Source organism: Populus euphratica, unplaced genomic scaffold (genome assembly GCF_000495115.2).
Source record: "Populus euphratica unplaced genomic scaffold, PopEup_1.0 scaffold1984.1, whole genome shotgun sequence".
Lineage (NCBI taxonomy): Eukaryota > Viridiplantae > Streptophyta > Magnoliopsida > Malpighiales > Salicaceae > Populus > Populus euphratica.
In genome coordinates this window covers 997-15,940 of record NW_011501808.1, presented here as the reverse complement: position 1 = coordinate 15,940, position 14,944 = coordinate 997, and the positions used below count along the sequence as shown (strand labels likewise).

Genomic DNA, 14,944 nt, shown 5'->3' with positions numbered 1-14,944 from the left:
AGCTGATGGTTAACATTGCAGATTCTATACTGGGTTCCTAGTAGGTGCAAAGAAAGACTTGTGCCTATAGCCTGTAAGTGGATGGATGTCTGCTGTGCTGTGGGACTGGGATACCACTCCGAACCAAAACCTAACAGACTCTCAGTAAGTGCCCTTTTTTACCGTTGCATTTATGCAGGGTTCAATACTTCTCTTAACAATGGCATCATATCCTATATATCTGGGCATTGCAATACCAATACTAAATTAATAATATGTCTTGAATTGCAATAATATTGATCCCATTTTGGAGTGTTCCAAGTGTCCTAGAGAAACGAGAAACTGGCACCATGCTATTGAATTTAGGGGCTGATGTTTTAGCAATTGAACATATACCAGAACCCTTTTAGTATTAATTCTTATTTCCTAATGTGATCATATAAATGTATGGTCAAGGCATTTAGGGGAAGAAACAAGAATTTCAAATGTAAGATGCTAAACTCCTTAATTAATAATATATGAAACAATTAGCTATGTTCTCCGTTCAAATCTCCAGACTGACCTGGTATTAAGTCTATAATAGTTTAGAACTTGAGATTTACCCTCATAAACTGGATGCTTCATCATAAAAGCATCTCTTTGTTTGAACTTCTTTTTCGTTGAAAAATATGATGTGTTTGCATGATATGAAAGCAACCTAAATAATTAGAGTTCTATAATAGTCATCCATTAGGTGAACACGTACATTGCAAGTTTGAAATTGTTTGATGCTATTGTCATCATTTTCTTGAATATCATCATTAATTGTGAGCATTTCAAGTGATTCATCAAAGTTTTTATCATTCTAAGCCTTGATCCATACAAGGTCTTACTATCCAATAGACTCAATTGTTTAGGGCAATCTCATTACTATAATTTTAATCAAGAGAAACTAATAATGGATCACGTATACAATGAAAGCAAATGGTGAGAAATTGGCTTTTATTGATGCTATAGAACATATCCTTTTCTATAATTTGGCAAGAAGGTACGAGGAATGCTTACAAAGTTTGTGAAATACTTATATTGTAAAACTTGTTGGGATTTTAACCAGTGATGTTCTGATAGTTGTTCATCGAAGGCTAAGCACATTGATATAATATTTAATGTGGTTCAACAAATTATATACATCTATGAGAGAGGTCCATATTATTAAAGATAGAGAAAGGATATAATACAAATACATGAAGAAAAAGAATCACATTTACTCTACTCAACTCCCAACTCTCATTGTTGCACTTGCAGCTACTGCAATGACAACCCTTTTCTTTTTTTTACTCTTGTTCCACTCTCTCTCATTTTGCTCTCATATAATGCCTCTATTTATAAGCAATTCAATGGCAGATAAGAGGCTATAAATTATGGCACAAATGGTGGTAGCACATGAGTTGCACCATTTTATCAATGGTCGATGCAACTTGTTTGATAATACACACCTACCATTACAGGCTTTTGAAAATAACAATCTTTTCCTAGAGTAGGGTTGCAAATGTTGCTACATAAGTGACAATATCCCAACAATCACCCTCTTTGCCATTCATGTGGGCAATTATCCTTTTGCTTCTTTAGCATAAGCTTGGATCTTGCAGCTTTTCCAAGCTTATCATTTTGAGAGCATCTCCGACCAAGTTTGAGTGTACTCGTCAAACCTTTCAATTACCAAAGTCACCTAAGCACTCCCTTGCTCATACCAAAAGATCACTTTAACCAAATGGTCTTCTATATCACATCTAAAAAGTGTTAACGCTTGTCTCTGAGACATAACATTTTCCTTCAAGCGTATCAATCATGTTCTGTTTGGAATGATTTTTCAAGTTTCATTCCAAGGCTTATAACACCCCCTTAAACGGAAATTTCTATTCTAAAGTGCGACAATCATTATTTGAGTATCTCAATATGATCACGAGTTGACTACTCTTTCAAGAGTTTACTTATCTAGGAGTTGTGTCTGCCCTCTATTCCACCATAGAAACCATGCCTTACTTCTCCGTGAGTCTCTCGTTCTTAGTCCTAAAAGTCCTGGTAGCTCTCCACCTTTAACTATGGGGGCTGTACATTAAAGGTTGATATATATATCTATCTTCATACTTTGAGTATTATAATGTCATTACCAAGCTCACCATCTTAACATGAGCAACTTGTTTCAGGAATCTGCACATGCCCTCTACTCATTCCTAGCAGTCACGTCTTAATGCTTTATAAGTCATCCATTTATTGTCCAAAGCAAATGTCTTCTAGCTCATTGATCTTTAGCATGGGGGCAATATCCATCAAAGCCAATTCAGTATTTGTTTGGGCAATATCCATCAAAGTCAATTCGATATTTGTCTTCATACTCATTATAACCACTTTATTGGCTACACACTTGTCCATTTATATTTAGCCATCGCATTGGCTTTGGGCGTTCTAAACTTGGGCTCTTATCATGGCCCTCACACCTCTTGAGGTGTCTATGTCTGTAGTCATAAAACAGTTTAATTTTGGACTCATATCATAGTCCTCACACCTTCTGTCTAAAGAGTCTTTGCATGTCGTCAGGAGATGATTTGTACTTGGGCTTATATCATGGCCCACACAACTTTTTTTGAGGTGTTTTCGCTCGTTATAGGGCAATCTCATCCTTCTTTATCGGGGATGACTCTAATAGCTACAAGATTCTCTACCACTATGGGTATTTGGGAGAGATCACTGTCATTGATCACTTAGAAAGAGAGAGTTGCGGTAAATTCCTTACAATCCTCTATTTTGATTTCTATGTTTGGAGCTTCTATGCCTTTCATCATCACACTTGACAACTCCACCTATACCAGTTCTCTTTGGTGTATTCGTCTTTCATCATAAGTGGTCGCACCCCCTCAATTAGGTACTTCTGCAATAGCTTATCTTTCCATCCCTAAATGCATTGAAAAGGTCCTCGCCTGTTGCCTTTATCAAGAGCACAAGAGACTTCTTGTTATACAACTTTTCACACAGTCTTTACTCTAAGCTTCATATGAGAACTCTTCTTCTCTTTACACTTATCGTCTCATTACAATACCTTATTGAATCCTACAGGTACTTCTACACAATCCCCGTGTTCCCTTGTACAATTTCTGTTATTCAGATTCTTTCTATTTCTTGTTTATGTTTGACAGCAACTCATTCTGTCACAACACCTATCCAAGTCAAAATAGAATACCAATTTTTATTCCCTTGCTGTATTTTTCTTTCATTATTAGGGTCTTCATCAATTCATCCCTCGATAAATCACAGTCACCAAATCTATTTTTTTTAGAAATCACCATTACATCATATCTTTGATCATATAGAACCCAACTATTCCCTTTGTGCTGTCATCTTGCTAGTCTTCAACAGTTTCATTACAAACTGCTATATATATGAAAATAGTACCGTATGGATAATCCTTCAACCAAACAAGTTCCCAGGAAAGATTAGAGGGGTCATACTGGTCCCTTTTAAAACCCAATCTCCTAGACAGAACCTTTTAGGCCATATCTATCCATTGTACCGCTTTGCTGTATATACAACCATTTGTTTGCTTTGTTGTGGCTTTCCTTTACAAGTGATGCAGCTTTTCTTTACAAGTAATCTGGAATATATTGGTTTTATACCTGATTTTTCAACATCTGACGAGACTACCAGTGCTTAGATTCATCAAGATTGATCTCTATTAATTTCCACTCTCCACCTCAAATGGTCCACATGATTAGGTGTCCATAGTGTTCTAATTTTGCATTCCTTCAAGGCAAATAAAAAATCTCCTTATTTAACAGTTCAACACATGTAATTTGGAAAACATGTGAGACCTTTTTTTTTTCATCTCCATTAACCACCTTGATGACCGCTAGATGCCTCTTGATCGGGCAATATATCTTAATAATTTACCACCATTATTTTTTGTTTTAATCTCAACAATCAGACCATACCATTGCATCCAGAGTGATCAAATTAGCTGAAAATAATTTTAGCCTGATAAGCGACCCATATTCAATCTCAGATTCGGTTGCATGTAGGATCAGTTACACTGTATCCTTTTTCTTTGCTCCAACTCGGCTCGCATTTGATGACATGGCAGGTGGGTCTCACTGTGATGACGTGTCAGTTGACTAGGCATTGACATGACATATCAATTGTGCATGCTGACGACATGCTTACGTCATGATGATGTCATCCTCTAAAAATGTCAATCACGTGGGTTAGGTCGTCTGATATTCGGGTCAGGTCAGCTCATTCGAGCGAAGAAGATGCGTGACACGCGTGGGGTGTGCTTGTGCATGTGGGCAACCACCTCACCGGTGCGTGCAGCCATGTTCGATGTTAGATTTTGACGTCGTTTTCACTAGTGTGATCATTTTTTCCTCCTCTTCATAGTGATATGGTCAAAACACAATGATGACAACTTTTATTTTTGAACAAAAATCAAACACCACTTTAAACCATATGCTTTGATACTAATTGTTGGGAGTTCTGACCAGTGATGTTCTGATAGTTGCCTATTAAAGGTTAAGCACAATGACACTATATGTAACGTGGTTTGACAAATTGTCTAAATCCACAGGAGATGTTCATATTATTAAAGATAGAGAAATGATACAATACAAATATGTAGAAGAGGAGGATCATATCCACTTTATTCAACTCCCAGCTCTCATTGCTGCACTTGTAGCTGCTGCTACTGTAGCCCTTCTCTCTTCTTCACTCTTGTTCCACTCTTTCTCATTTTGCTCTCAAATAATGCTTCTATTTATAGGCAATTTAATGGTAGACAAGAGGCCATAAATTATGGTACAAATAGTGGTAACAAATGGGTTGCACTATTTTATCAATAATTGGTGTATCTTGTTTGATAATACACACCTATTATTGTAGGCTTTTAACAATGACAATCCTCTTCTAAAGTAGGGCTGCAGATGCTACCATATAAGTGGCAATATCCCAACAAAACTATCATATATAACCTACTTAAAAGCAGATGATTCCTGTAATTGTATACCATGGGAAAAACAGAATTTCAAGCAAATTTGAATGCCAGTAGATTATATATTTTTCGTCATGTAGGATTAAAATAATTAATGAATTTATTTAAGAGCCATGTGTCATACTCTCGATGCTATTATTGGAGCATACCATAAATATTTTTATGTTCAGTGAATTACTAAATAAGTTTTTCATGTGATTATACAGGGCTTATTACATCTCTAATAGCTAATTAGTTGCATGTTTTGCTTTGATATGACAACTCATGCACTACAACTTGCGGATCTCATTGACATTGAAAATGTTTCATGAATACAAAGAAGTGCCTTATCAAGTGGATGTTGAACGCAACATTCGTGCTCTAAATGGGCTCTTGTCGAGTGCGGAGAGCCACTGGCGCGTTGCCCACTGATTCTGCCTATTAGACACGCAAACGGTGATGAGGACCCTGAATGATCTAATAGGAATCCTCTGTCACCTATGGAAGATTTTCGTAGCTTCTTTGGCTCATGGATCCCAATACCATCTTCTCAAAAATTAATGAGCATGCAATTGAATGCTTTCACCACCTTGGACTTTTTATTGTATGGTGGGCTTGGGATACCCCAGTTAAGGGACCCTTTTCTCACAATGGTGCAGTTTAAAGGGAATGGTAATGGAGACCTGTGACTCCCATGAACGTGGATACTTAAAGTGCATAAGCAATAAATGAAGAGAGAGAGAGAGCGAGAGAGAGTCTAAGACGGTTTTGATTGAGGATAGTATTTGAGGTTTCACGCCACAATATATCTTAGATACTAAAACACTTGCCCTACAAGATAAGCATGTCATTTTTTTTTTATTTTTTTTGTGGATTGTCATTCCTTTGTTCTTGTTTTGATAGGAGTCCCGGGGTCAAATTCCACCAGGCTTGTGTATTGGTGGCTATTATTGGATATAAGAATATGAAGATTATGATATTTTGTTTTGTCCAGGGATTTGCTTGTTCCTTGTGCTTTTGGTGTCTGGCAACCATCGGCAGTGACTGATCTAGCAAATACACAAGCCATTAAGTTATCTCGTGTGCTTATTCATGTGTATTTGTGTGGTTATTGTCCATATGGTTCTTGGTATCTTTTTTCATCCAGGGAATTACATGTTCCATGTGTTATGTGTTATTTGATGTCTGGCAACTATTGGAATCGACTGATCTAGCAGCTCCATTAGTGGTGAAACTATTGTGTGTTTCGCTTACATTTGTGTATTAAAGTGCAAAGTTGTGCTGGTGAACTCTATTTTCTTCTTTGCAATCTCTCTGGTTTATTATCAGATAGCTAATGCAAGTACTCAGAACTTTTGGCCATTCTCTTTAGTACCTTGAACCTTGAACCCTTAACTAACCGAATGGAGTAGGGCATGCATCGGCTAAGACACCTACCTGATTCTTTCTTTCTAGTTTTTTTGGGCTTAGACCCCCTTTTTTACCAAAAAAACTGAATGGCGGCTTGGGTGCATGAAGATTAATCTGGATGAACAGATACGGTTGCATTATATTGGTATAACTTTGAAAGGAAAAATGTTGCATATAGAGTAGGGTTTTGCTTTCCCAAGTCCTCCTACCTTTCCTCAGTAGAAGCAGATGCTAAAAAGGGACAATTTGTTGCCTTCCACAATCATCCCCTTTAAGCAACTTGAATTCCCATAACTGGTTTTCAAGCACTACATCAAATCATCTCCCATGCACATAATTTCTAGCAGGAATCGAATTCTGGAGAGCATCTTTTTCCCCTTTTGGGGCGTGCTGGTGCAACACCATTGGTTTAAATTCCCGGCATAGCTACAGATTCATGGAGTGCTCGAGTTCTATATTTCTTTTTTATTGCTTGATGAAGGTCATGTCTATGATGTTAAATATATAAAATTCTCTAGATAAGGCCTAGACCAGCATGTGGTTCTATTGATATGGTATTTAATTAGTACTATCAGGTGTCTTCCCAGGAAGATTTTCTTTATGTTTCACAAATTTATCAATTTATAGAGGTAAAGCTAAGAAGAAGCCGAAAAGCAGGAAAGAGCCACGCAAAATGAGCAAGGAAGTCAATTTTGACGACTAATTGCCGCAATCATAAATAAAGATTCCCAGTCAAAAAGAAAGAAATTAACGATAGACATCAATGAATAAAAAATTGATCAAACCCCTTTAATTATTTTTTCGGTACAGAAAATCTTTACTACTTTAAATTCACTAGACTATGTCACAAGCAAAATTGTAAAAATTACATGAACCTATCTAATCATGTAGGGTGTCTTGAAAAAAGCATCGTGAAACTATTTTCACCAAATATCTCTGTCTTAACCTCTTGTATAGTGATATCGTGGTGGGTGGAATCACTTTATGCACCAAAAGAGCCAAACGAAAGCAATAAAGAAGCCCTAGTGCGTCTATCTGCTAGAGAGTGAAGACCAGAAAAAAGCTAACCCACATAGGGCTATGGGGATCTTTCCAAGGGGTGGTAGCTGGTTTGGATCTAAATCTCAATCTCCTGACTTTAAGAGATAGATGGAACTCCATAACTGGTGTGGTTGTTTTTTTGTCCCCAAAAGCAATTTATCGTTGAGAGCAAGAGTTGGTGATATTAGCTTCGTCTCGAAGGAGGATATGATGGCAAACAGAACCTATCCATAGCGACATACCTAATATATGAGTCGGTCTCGGTGTCTTGGAAGATTTTTTTCGAAAAAAATCCACCCCTCCCTCATCCTCGCAGGAAAATTTGAGGGGAAAAAAAGGGATCAAAGGGGTTGCAGCATTGTTCCAGGATTTTATATGCTCATCAGGGCATGTCCTCGATTCGGACTGTCAAAATCAGGATTTAAAATATCGGTATGTCAGGTCTATGTCCAAAGACCTACACGCAGAATTTATCGAGACTTCTCTTGAATTCTCACGGGACATTATGAAAAAAGAGAGAACTTAATTCATTAGTCGCCAGGGGCATGTAGCCTATCGTTCAAATATCATATCAGATGAAGAAATGGATGCCCATGCTACGCTGTTTGAATATTTGAGAATTGACATGGTATATGGACTCAGGCAAATAAATCAAGGGCTCAGGACAGGGTACTTACATCAGCTTCTGCAGATGAAAACGATCGAAGCACTTTCGCTGTATTTACAGTTTCATCGTACCTCCACCGCTCTTTCTCCTGTCTCCATTCGTGCCTTCTCGAACTTTTTGTTCAATTATGTGTAGTTTTTTTTTTTCAGTCGAGTCCTTCGGTTAGTTTTCAATTACAATTTAATTTCTTCTAGTCAAAGTTTCCAGTTTTACCCGCTACAAATAAAACCAAAAAATAATTTTAAAAGGGTAGTTTGGATACTTTAAAAAAATCAACCATCGATTCTGATCAAGGAACTAACTTATGATTTTTTTTAAAGGAAAAAAACTAACTTACAAAATTGTTAAAAAAATAGGGACTAAATAATAATTTACTCAATGTGGAAGCTGTATTTAAGACCCGTCTCATTATCAAAAGAGAGACAATATAGGTTGGTTCTCCTTACCTTCTTCTATCCAAGGGTAGAAGCACTTTATGGTGGGGGCTTTTGGCATCCCCGGATTTTGAAAGACGTTTCATATCAGTACTCATAAGCTTCTATTTTTTTTAATATACCCTTGGATCGAAGGCTATCTACATTCTGCACCCACCGAAAGTTAATCAAATACAACAAACTCATTATTATTTTATGTTATTTTCAAATTTACCCTAAAATTAAATCTCATTTTGACAATCCCATTTCCAAAATCCCTATCCCGTCCCAGCTTCTACAGTATAGCATGCCTACTTGCCTAGAGCGGGTGAAAGACTTCACAATGACCCACTCACAAGTAGGGGCAGAAACTCAGTTACTGACTCGTGTTTGCAAAATCAGAGGCAGCTTTGTAAGCTTCAAGATGAAAGATTCCACACTTAAAACTGGAATGAATCTCTGGACCTTTTGAATGGTAACCAAATGCTAATGGTAAGATTCAAGCAGAGCTGGAACGACATTGAAGATACTTAACATGAGCAAACAATTTTAGAGATTGAATCATCGAAAAAAAGGCAACATTGTCCATGCAAATTGGTTAATGGGAACACAAAGCTTCACGTTGTCCTCAAAGTGCTCAACATGATGTTATGGCGTGAGGAAAATAGTTCTAGATTCATTCATCTAGCTTATGATCACTCTCGTTGACATTCAATGCTCTCGTGTATTGTCTTAATCATGGTGTTTAAATTAAAATAAATTTTGAGCTATAAAATATACTAATGGAATTGTTGAGGACGTTATTTTTTCCATTAATTTCCTCAATTAAATGGAGACAGAGCTAGACATTTATTTTCTTTGAGAAGCAAGTATTGCTATAGGTTTTTTTTAATATGTATTATTTATTAAAAAATAATGTAAATCAAGTCTTGAGCTTTATTGATCAAATAATCACGAGTTTAAATCTTATCATTTTTATTTATTTATTTAATTAAAAATAATGAATAGTATAAGGTACAGTTAGCTTGTGCAAGTTTCAAATTTAAAGAGATTTTACTTGAGAAGATATATTAAAATATAATATAAATCATATCTTAAAGTCTTATTTAATAATTTAATTTTTTGAGTTGAGATAATTTTTTGATGTTATTAAATTATTTGTTCATTGATTTTCATTGAGATAATTTTTTGATGTTATTAGGTTACTTGTTCATTGATTTTTCTTTTAATAATCAAGATTTATCATATATCAATTTTCATATATTAAAACTAAACATATCAACTTTCATATATCAAGACTAATAATATCAAATTGCTTTCATAATTATGTCCATGTCAATAATATCTAGAGCCTTATTATGGATCTCAAAACCATCTTTATTGCTACTATTCCTTATTTTTAAGGTTAATTCACAAACTTACCTTACAGTGAAGTTAAGAAGGGCATTATAATGGATAATTACACGCATTAAGGAGAAGCTGCGCATGCTTGCGTGCTTGAAAACTCATAATTAAGCTGGTACTTACTATTTAAGATGAGTTAATCACGCAAATATAAGAAAGGTCAAGGACAGGGCCAACTTGACTCCCACAGTTAACAATAATTTCCTGCATTTTTTTAACTTTTAACCTAATATACATCTGCTCTTCTCTCCACGCCTTCTTGAGAGCTAGCTAGCTGAAGTGATAAAGGGCTGTAGAGGTCATGCAAGGTTAGCCAAAACATATCACAGATCTTTAATCAGTTTCTGATAATGAAGTTTAAGGAAGATTCACGCAAGCATCACATGGCTGTACCAAACAATTATAAAGTATGGTTTCTTGGGTAGGGATTGTAGGCTTAGCCGGTGGTGCGATTTTGGACCACACCCTACCTTTCTACATGCACATGTAATGTCAGTGTCACCTATACAACAAAGAAGGAAAAAAAAAAAAATTCTTAGCTATTTTTGCATGGGATTATACCATGCAAGAAAATTATTCATTTTGATACATGAAGTATATTTTTCATATTCAGAATAAGATTGTAAAATTATTTTTTTATGATTATTTTATGTTGCATTTGGTTAATATTTCAGAATAGAAAAAGCAGAGATATTGATGATAGAAATAACATAGACAATAAAAATAAAAATATATTAAGTTCAAGAAACATAAATAAAGATATAAAATAAATGTGTCTTTAAATGTTTTTTGAGACAATTTTTACATTTTAAAAATAAAAGGTACTAAGAAACATGTTTATTGTCTTTCTATTAACATCATCCACAATTTACTTTCAAATTGATGGGGAAGATAGATTTAATAATGGCATATTCAAGTGGGTGTGTGTGTGTGGGTGTGGGTGTTAAGGAGAGGATATCTTGATGAAATTCCATAAGCAACCGCTGGAGGTGGTATCTTTCTACTTTCCCTATAACGAGGCAGAAACATAGACAAATAAAAGTCCACTACACTACACTACACTCTTTTCTAATTGCTCCTTTGCCCTACCATTCTGAATATTTGGGATCTCTTACTTTCTGCTGCGAAAACCAAATAAAGGATGATAATTAAAGATCCCATGTTTCTCAACTTTTTTCTATTTAAAAAAGCATCACTACTACAGAAGAAGCATCATTACCATGTCAAAATTCTTGCCTTTAACTTTTAATGAAAGGAAAATAAAATCTCAAGGTGTTTAATTAATTTAAATTCAAGTCAAACAACCGAGTCGACTCAAACCTCGAACGGGCAGACACACAGGCTTTGAAGATTCTCTCGTGCTAACAAAATCTACTCTAGCTGTCAGGCATGTACTTATGTGACCCAAAAGAGAATGAAGCTGGGCAAATGCAATTAAGATCACAACTGGAATGGTCAGGGGGGTCTCCGACCGGTTCACGCAGGCAGCGTCAGACCAAGTTCTTCTCTTACAGGACCCAACTTTTATTATTATATCTTATGCATACGAACATACGAGCTTATTGTAAAAGTATTGGTGTCAGATAGAAACACTTTATAAACATGAAAAGGCTAAACATATTCTTCCTGGCCAGGACCTATTCTTTTGAATTTTAGAATGATGGTGGTCTCAATTGAGGGGGGGCAGCATGTCTCTTAAAGCAATTTGATCTCAGTACAGCCCATATTTGTGCTCGCTCTGGGAGTGGGAACCTTGGTGGAAACACTTCATTAGGACCCTTCGAGAGTAGGATCAGTTTCCTATAGAATTAATCATATTTTAACCTTTAATTCTCCTACCTGAGATCGACTAGTAACATTACAGTGTTATTTCTTCATTCATGTTATATAGTATAAGCCCGTTATATAAAAAGGACCGCTAACAAAACAGATGGATTCCTCCTGTTGGCAGCTACTTTTTATTTATACTATGGTCCTTTACCAAAGTGATGTGCATTTTTTTTACCTTTCTAACAATGGTGGACCTGCATCTAAATGAGCTTTATTCATCTATATATATATATATGATGTAAAAAATGGATATCTCGAACATTTTGTTGTTATAGCACATGAGTCTTTTTATGGAGATGATATATTAAAGTGTAATATTATTGTTCTAACAATATTTTTTTAAAAAATATCTAACATATGTATTAATATTGATGAAAATATAATATGCCTTTGATATTAATATCGATAGAAATATGATAGGTTCCTGAAAAACTTTTATATATCTAATAAGTGTAGAGAATAAAATTCAAAATACAGCTGAGTCTAGGAAGGTAGGTATTTCCTTTAATTGAGCCCAAGAAAGGTTTGAACCTTTCTTTGATCGAGCCTAAAGAAAATTGGTCCTTCCCTTAGTTCAGCTTCAATAGAGGTTGTTGTTGTTGTTTTTTTTTTTTAGAGGGGGGTGTTAGGCCCTTAAATCTAAATTTATCAGTAACTTCTCAAGTATATGTGATTTTTATACGCAAAGACTTATAAAAGTACTAGGTACGATGAGTTTGTTGATTTTTTTAGTATGAGTGTTGTTTTTTTTTTTTTTAGAGGGGGGTGTTAGGCCCTTAAATCTAAATTTATCAGTAACTTCTCAAGTATATGTGATTTTTATACGCAAAGACTTATAAAAGTACTAGGTACGATGAGTTTGTTGATTTTTTTAGTATGAGAAGTGGGGTGAAGATCCTAATTAATACACCAAAGAGCTTATGTGTAGAGGTATGCTCTATATTTGAAATTTTTTTTTTAAATATTTAGAGGTGAACTGAACCATGAAGGAACCATGTTTATAAAATTTTTCAGGATAACAAGGTGAAACCATAGAGGAATCTATACTTAAAATTTTTTTCTTATAAGTAGAGAAACCCAATGATGTTTTTTCTAAGAGGCTAAGAGAAACCCATGAAAGACGGAGCTTGTACTTAGAAAATTTACAAATGGTTGAGGGGAACCCAAGGAGAGTGAGCTTATATTTAGAAAAAATTTCTAAGAAGCTAAAGGGAACGAATCCCTATCGACGCACATACTTTAAAAACTCTTAAGGAACGAAGAGGACAAACTCATGTTAACACCCATCTTTAAAAAGTTTTCATAGGGGCGGAGAGGAACCCAAGAAGGGCAGCGCTATTGCACTAAGGAGACCAAGTCATTTTCTTTCTTAGAGAATTCTTGCATTTTTTTAAAAGTTGGAGGCATGTGGTTTTTCTAGCGATGACATGGGGCATGAGAGCTCTCTATTAAAAAAAGAGAGGGGGGGAGGGGGAGAAAGAGAGAGAGAGTCCAAACCTAAGCAAGATATTTGATATATCTCTAGAGATAACATAAGGTCTGAGAGCCTATTTGGAGACCTGTGTTAATTATCTAAATTCTAGTTAGCATTGGTAGTATATATTTGGTCATAGAATAGCGGTCCTGTTGTTTTGTTGAGGTTGACCGTCTCGAGTTACCATGAAAGGTGAAACTGTTGTCCTGTTATTTGGTCATAGGAGGCTCTCTGATCCATCCCTTGAAGAGTAGTGCTATTACACTAAAGAGATCCATGGTCAACCATTTTCAAGGATGGGGCTACCACGAGTGTTAAGACTTGCTCAGGTAACAAAGTCTAATTTTACACCTGAACGACCAACACAATCTAAGCGGGGGGTTTCATTTGGTTAATAAGCTGTTGGAATTTTGAATAAGTAAAAGTGATTGCCGTAACAGGTAAATCCATTAAGCATTTTAGCTAAGGTTTGTCATGGTTATGGTTATGTGCCATTAAATGACTTGAAAATGTTATTAGAAAAAAAACTGATGGCTTTTTTATTAGTTTTCCACATATAATATCAATGATGATGGTTTTGAAAAATCTAAATAGTTTATGGATAAGGCTTATGTCTTGGATAATCAGTTAATCTCTTAATTTTGAAAATTCAATCCCTTCTCTCTAGCCAAAATGGTTGTAGGTGGATGCGTAATACCTGTAAAAAGTTTATTTTTGTGAATTTATGGACTCTTCAATGATTAAATCAATAAATTTTTGAGATAAAATAAAATAATAATATGGAGAAATACTCTGAAAATAAATATATTGAAATATATATATATATATATATTAATGAGAAAAATATCATTGTCATATAATACAATATAGATATAAATATGGTGAGTTATTGAAGGACTTTGACATCTTTTTTTATATAATATTAAAATTAATGGAAGTATAGTAAATTATTAAAGGGTTTTTATATATCTATTAAGTGTGGGGAGAATAAAATTAAAAATATAAAGATGAAGTTTCATGGATGATTTTTTATATTTTTAAATTTATATTTATCATTATATGCTTTTTCTTTTTTTTTCTAACGAAAAAGTGATTGTCTTAATCACCAGCGCAAAAAAAAAAAACTAATTAATTAGAAATAATTTTTAATAATATGTAGAAAAATACAAGAAATGTAAAGGTCTGGTAACGAGTGTAAATGTGAAGATAATATGGTGGGGTTGAAGGGTTCGATGAGGGATGAAAACGCATGGGGTACTCCCACCTCCACTCGTGCGCGCTATCTATCAATGGCGGCTCATCTCTCCCTTAATTATCATCATTAATGGCATGGTGCCAAAACAAAAACCTGTTAGATAATAGTCTCCCTCTCTAACCCCCTTCCCTCTCTAACCTCTCTACGTGGAATAGAGGTTGTCGTGTCATCTAAGGGTGGTGGAAGAGAAAAGAATGTGGGAGACAACCGAAAACATTTGAAGGCTATTAACCGTCGACATAACGTCTTTTAAGGACCTATGTAGGCCCTTTCTCTAAAATACTAGGGCCCTTGTGGGCTACTGCCTTCCACATGACATAACCTACTCTTTCCTTTCACTCGCTTCCAGCTTATTTATACCACCCCAACTCCTCCTTTACTCTCCACAGCTTCCCTTCACTTCTTTCTTGAATCTATCCTTTTAGGGTTAGTTTTTTCAGTCTCGGTTTACAATGGCTGACGTTGGCGGGGTAGC

The 14,944-nt window shown here is 35.3% G+C and overlaps 1 protein-coding gene and 1 long non-coding RNA gene across 2 annotated transcripts in view; both read left to right on the top strand.

The window, feature by feature from the left end:
• The window catches only part of LOC105118461 (uncharacterized), a 5,923-nt gene extending 477 nt beyond the window's left edge, over positions 1-5,446 (top strand). Inside the window, exons 2-3 of the long non-coding RNA XR_840944.1 lie at positions 22-144; positions 5,316-5,446. This is a non-coding gene — a long non-coding RNA (uncharacterized LOC105118461). The remainder of the gene's footprint in view (positions 1-21; positions 145-5,315) is intronic.
• A 9,387-nt stretch (positions 5,447-14,833) lies between these two features.
• The window catches only part of LOC105118459 (protein WALLS ARE THIN 1-like), a gene marked incomplete at its 3' end in the record, with an annotated part of 1,101 nt that continues 990 nt past the window's right edge, over positions 14,834-14,944 (top strand). Inside the window, exon 1 of the mRNA XM_011016428.1 lies at positions 14,834-14,935. Coding sequence (XP_011014730.1) covers positions 14,922-14,935 — 14 coding nt within the window. The remainder of the gene's footprint in view (positions 14,936-14,944) is intronic.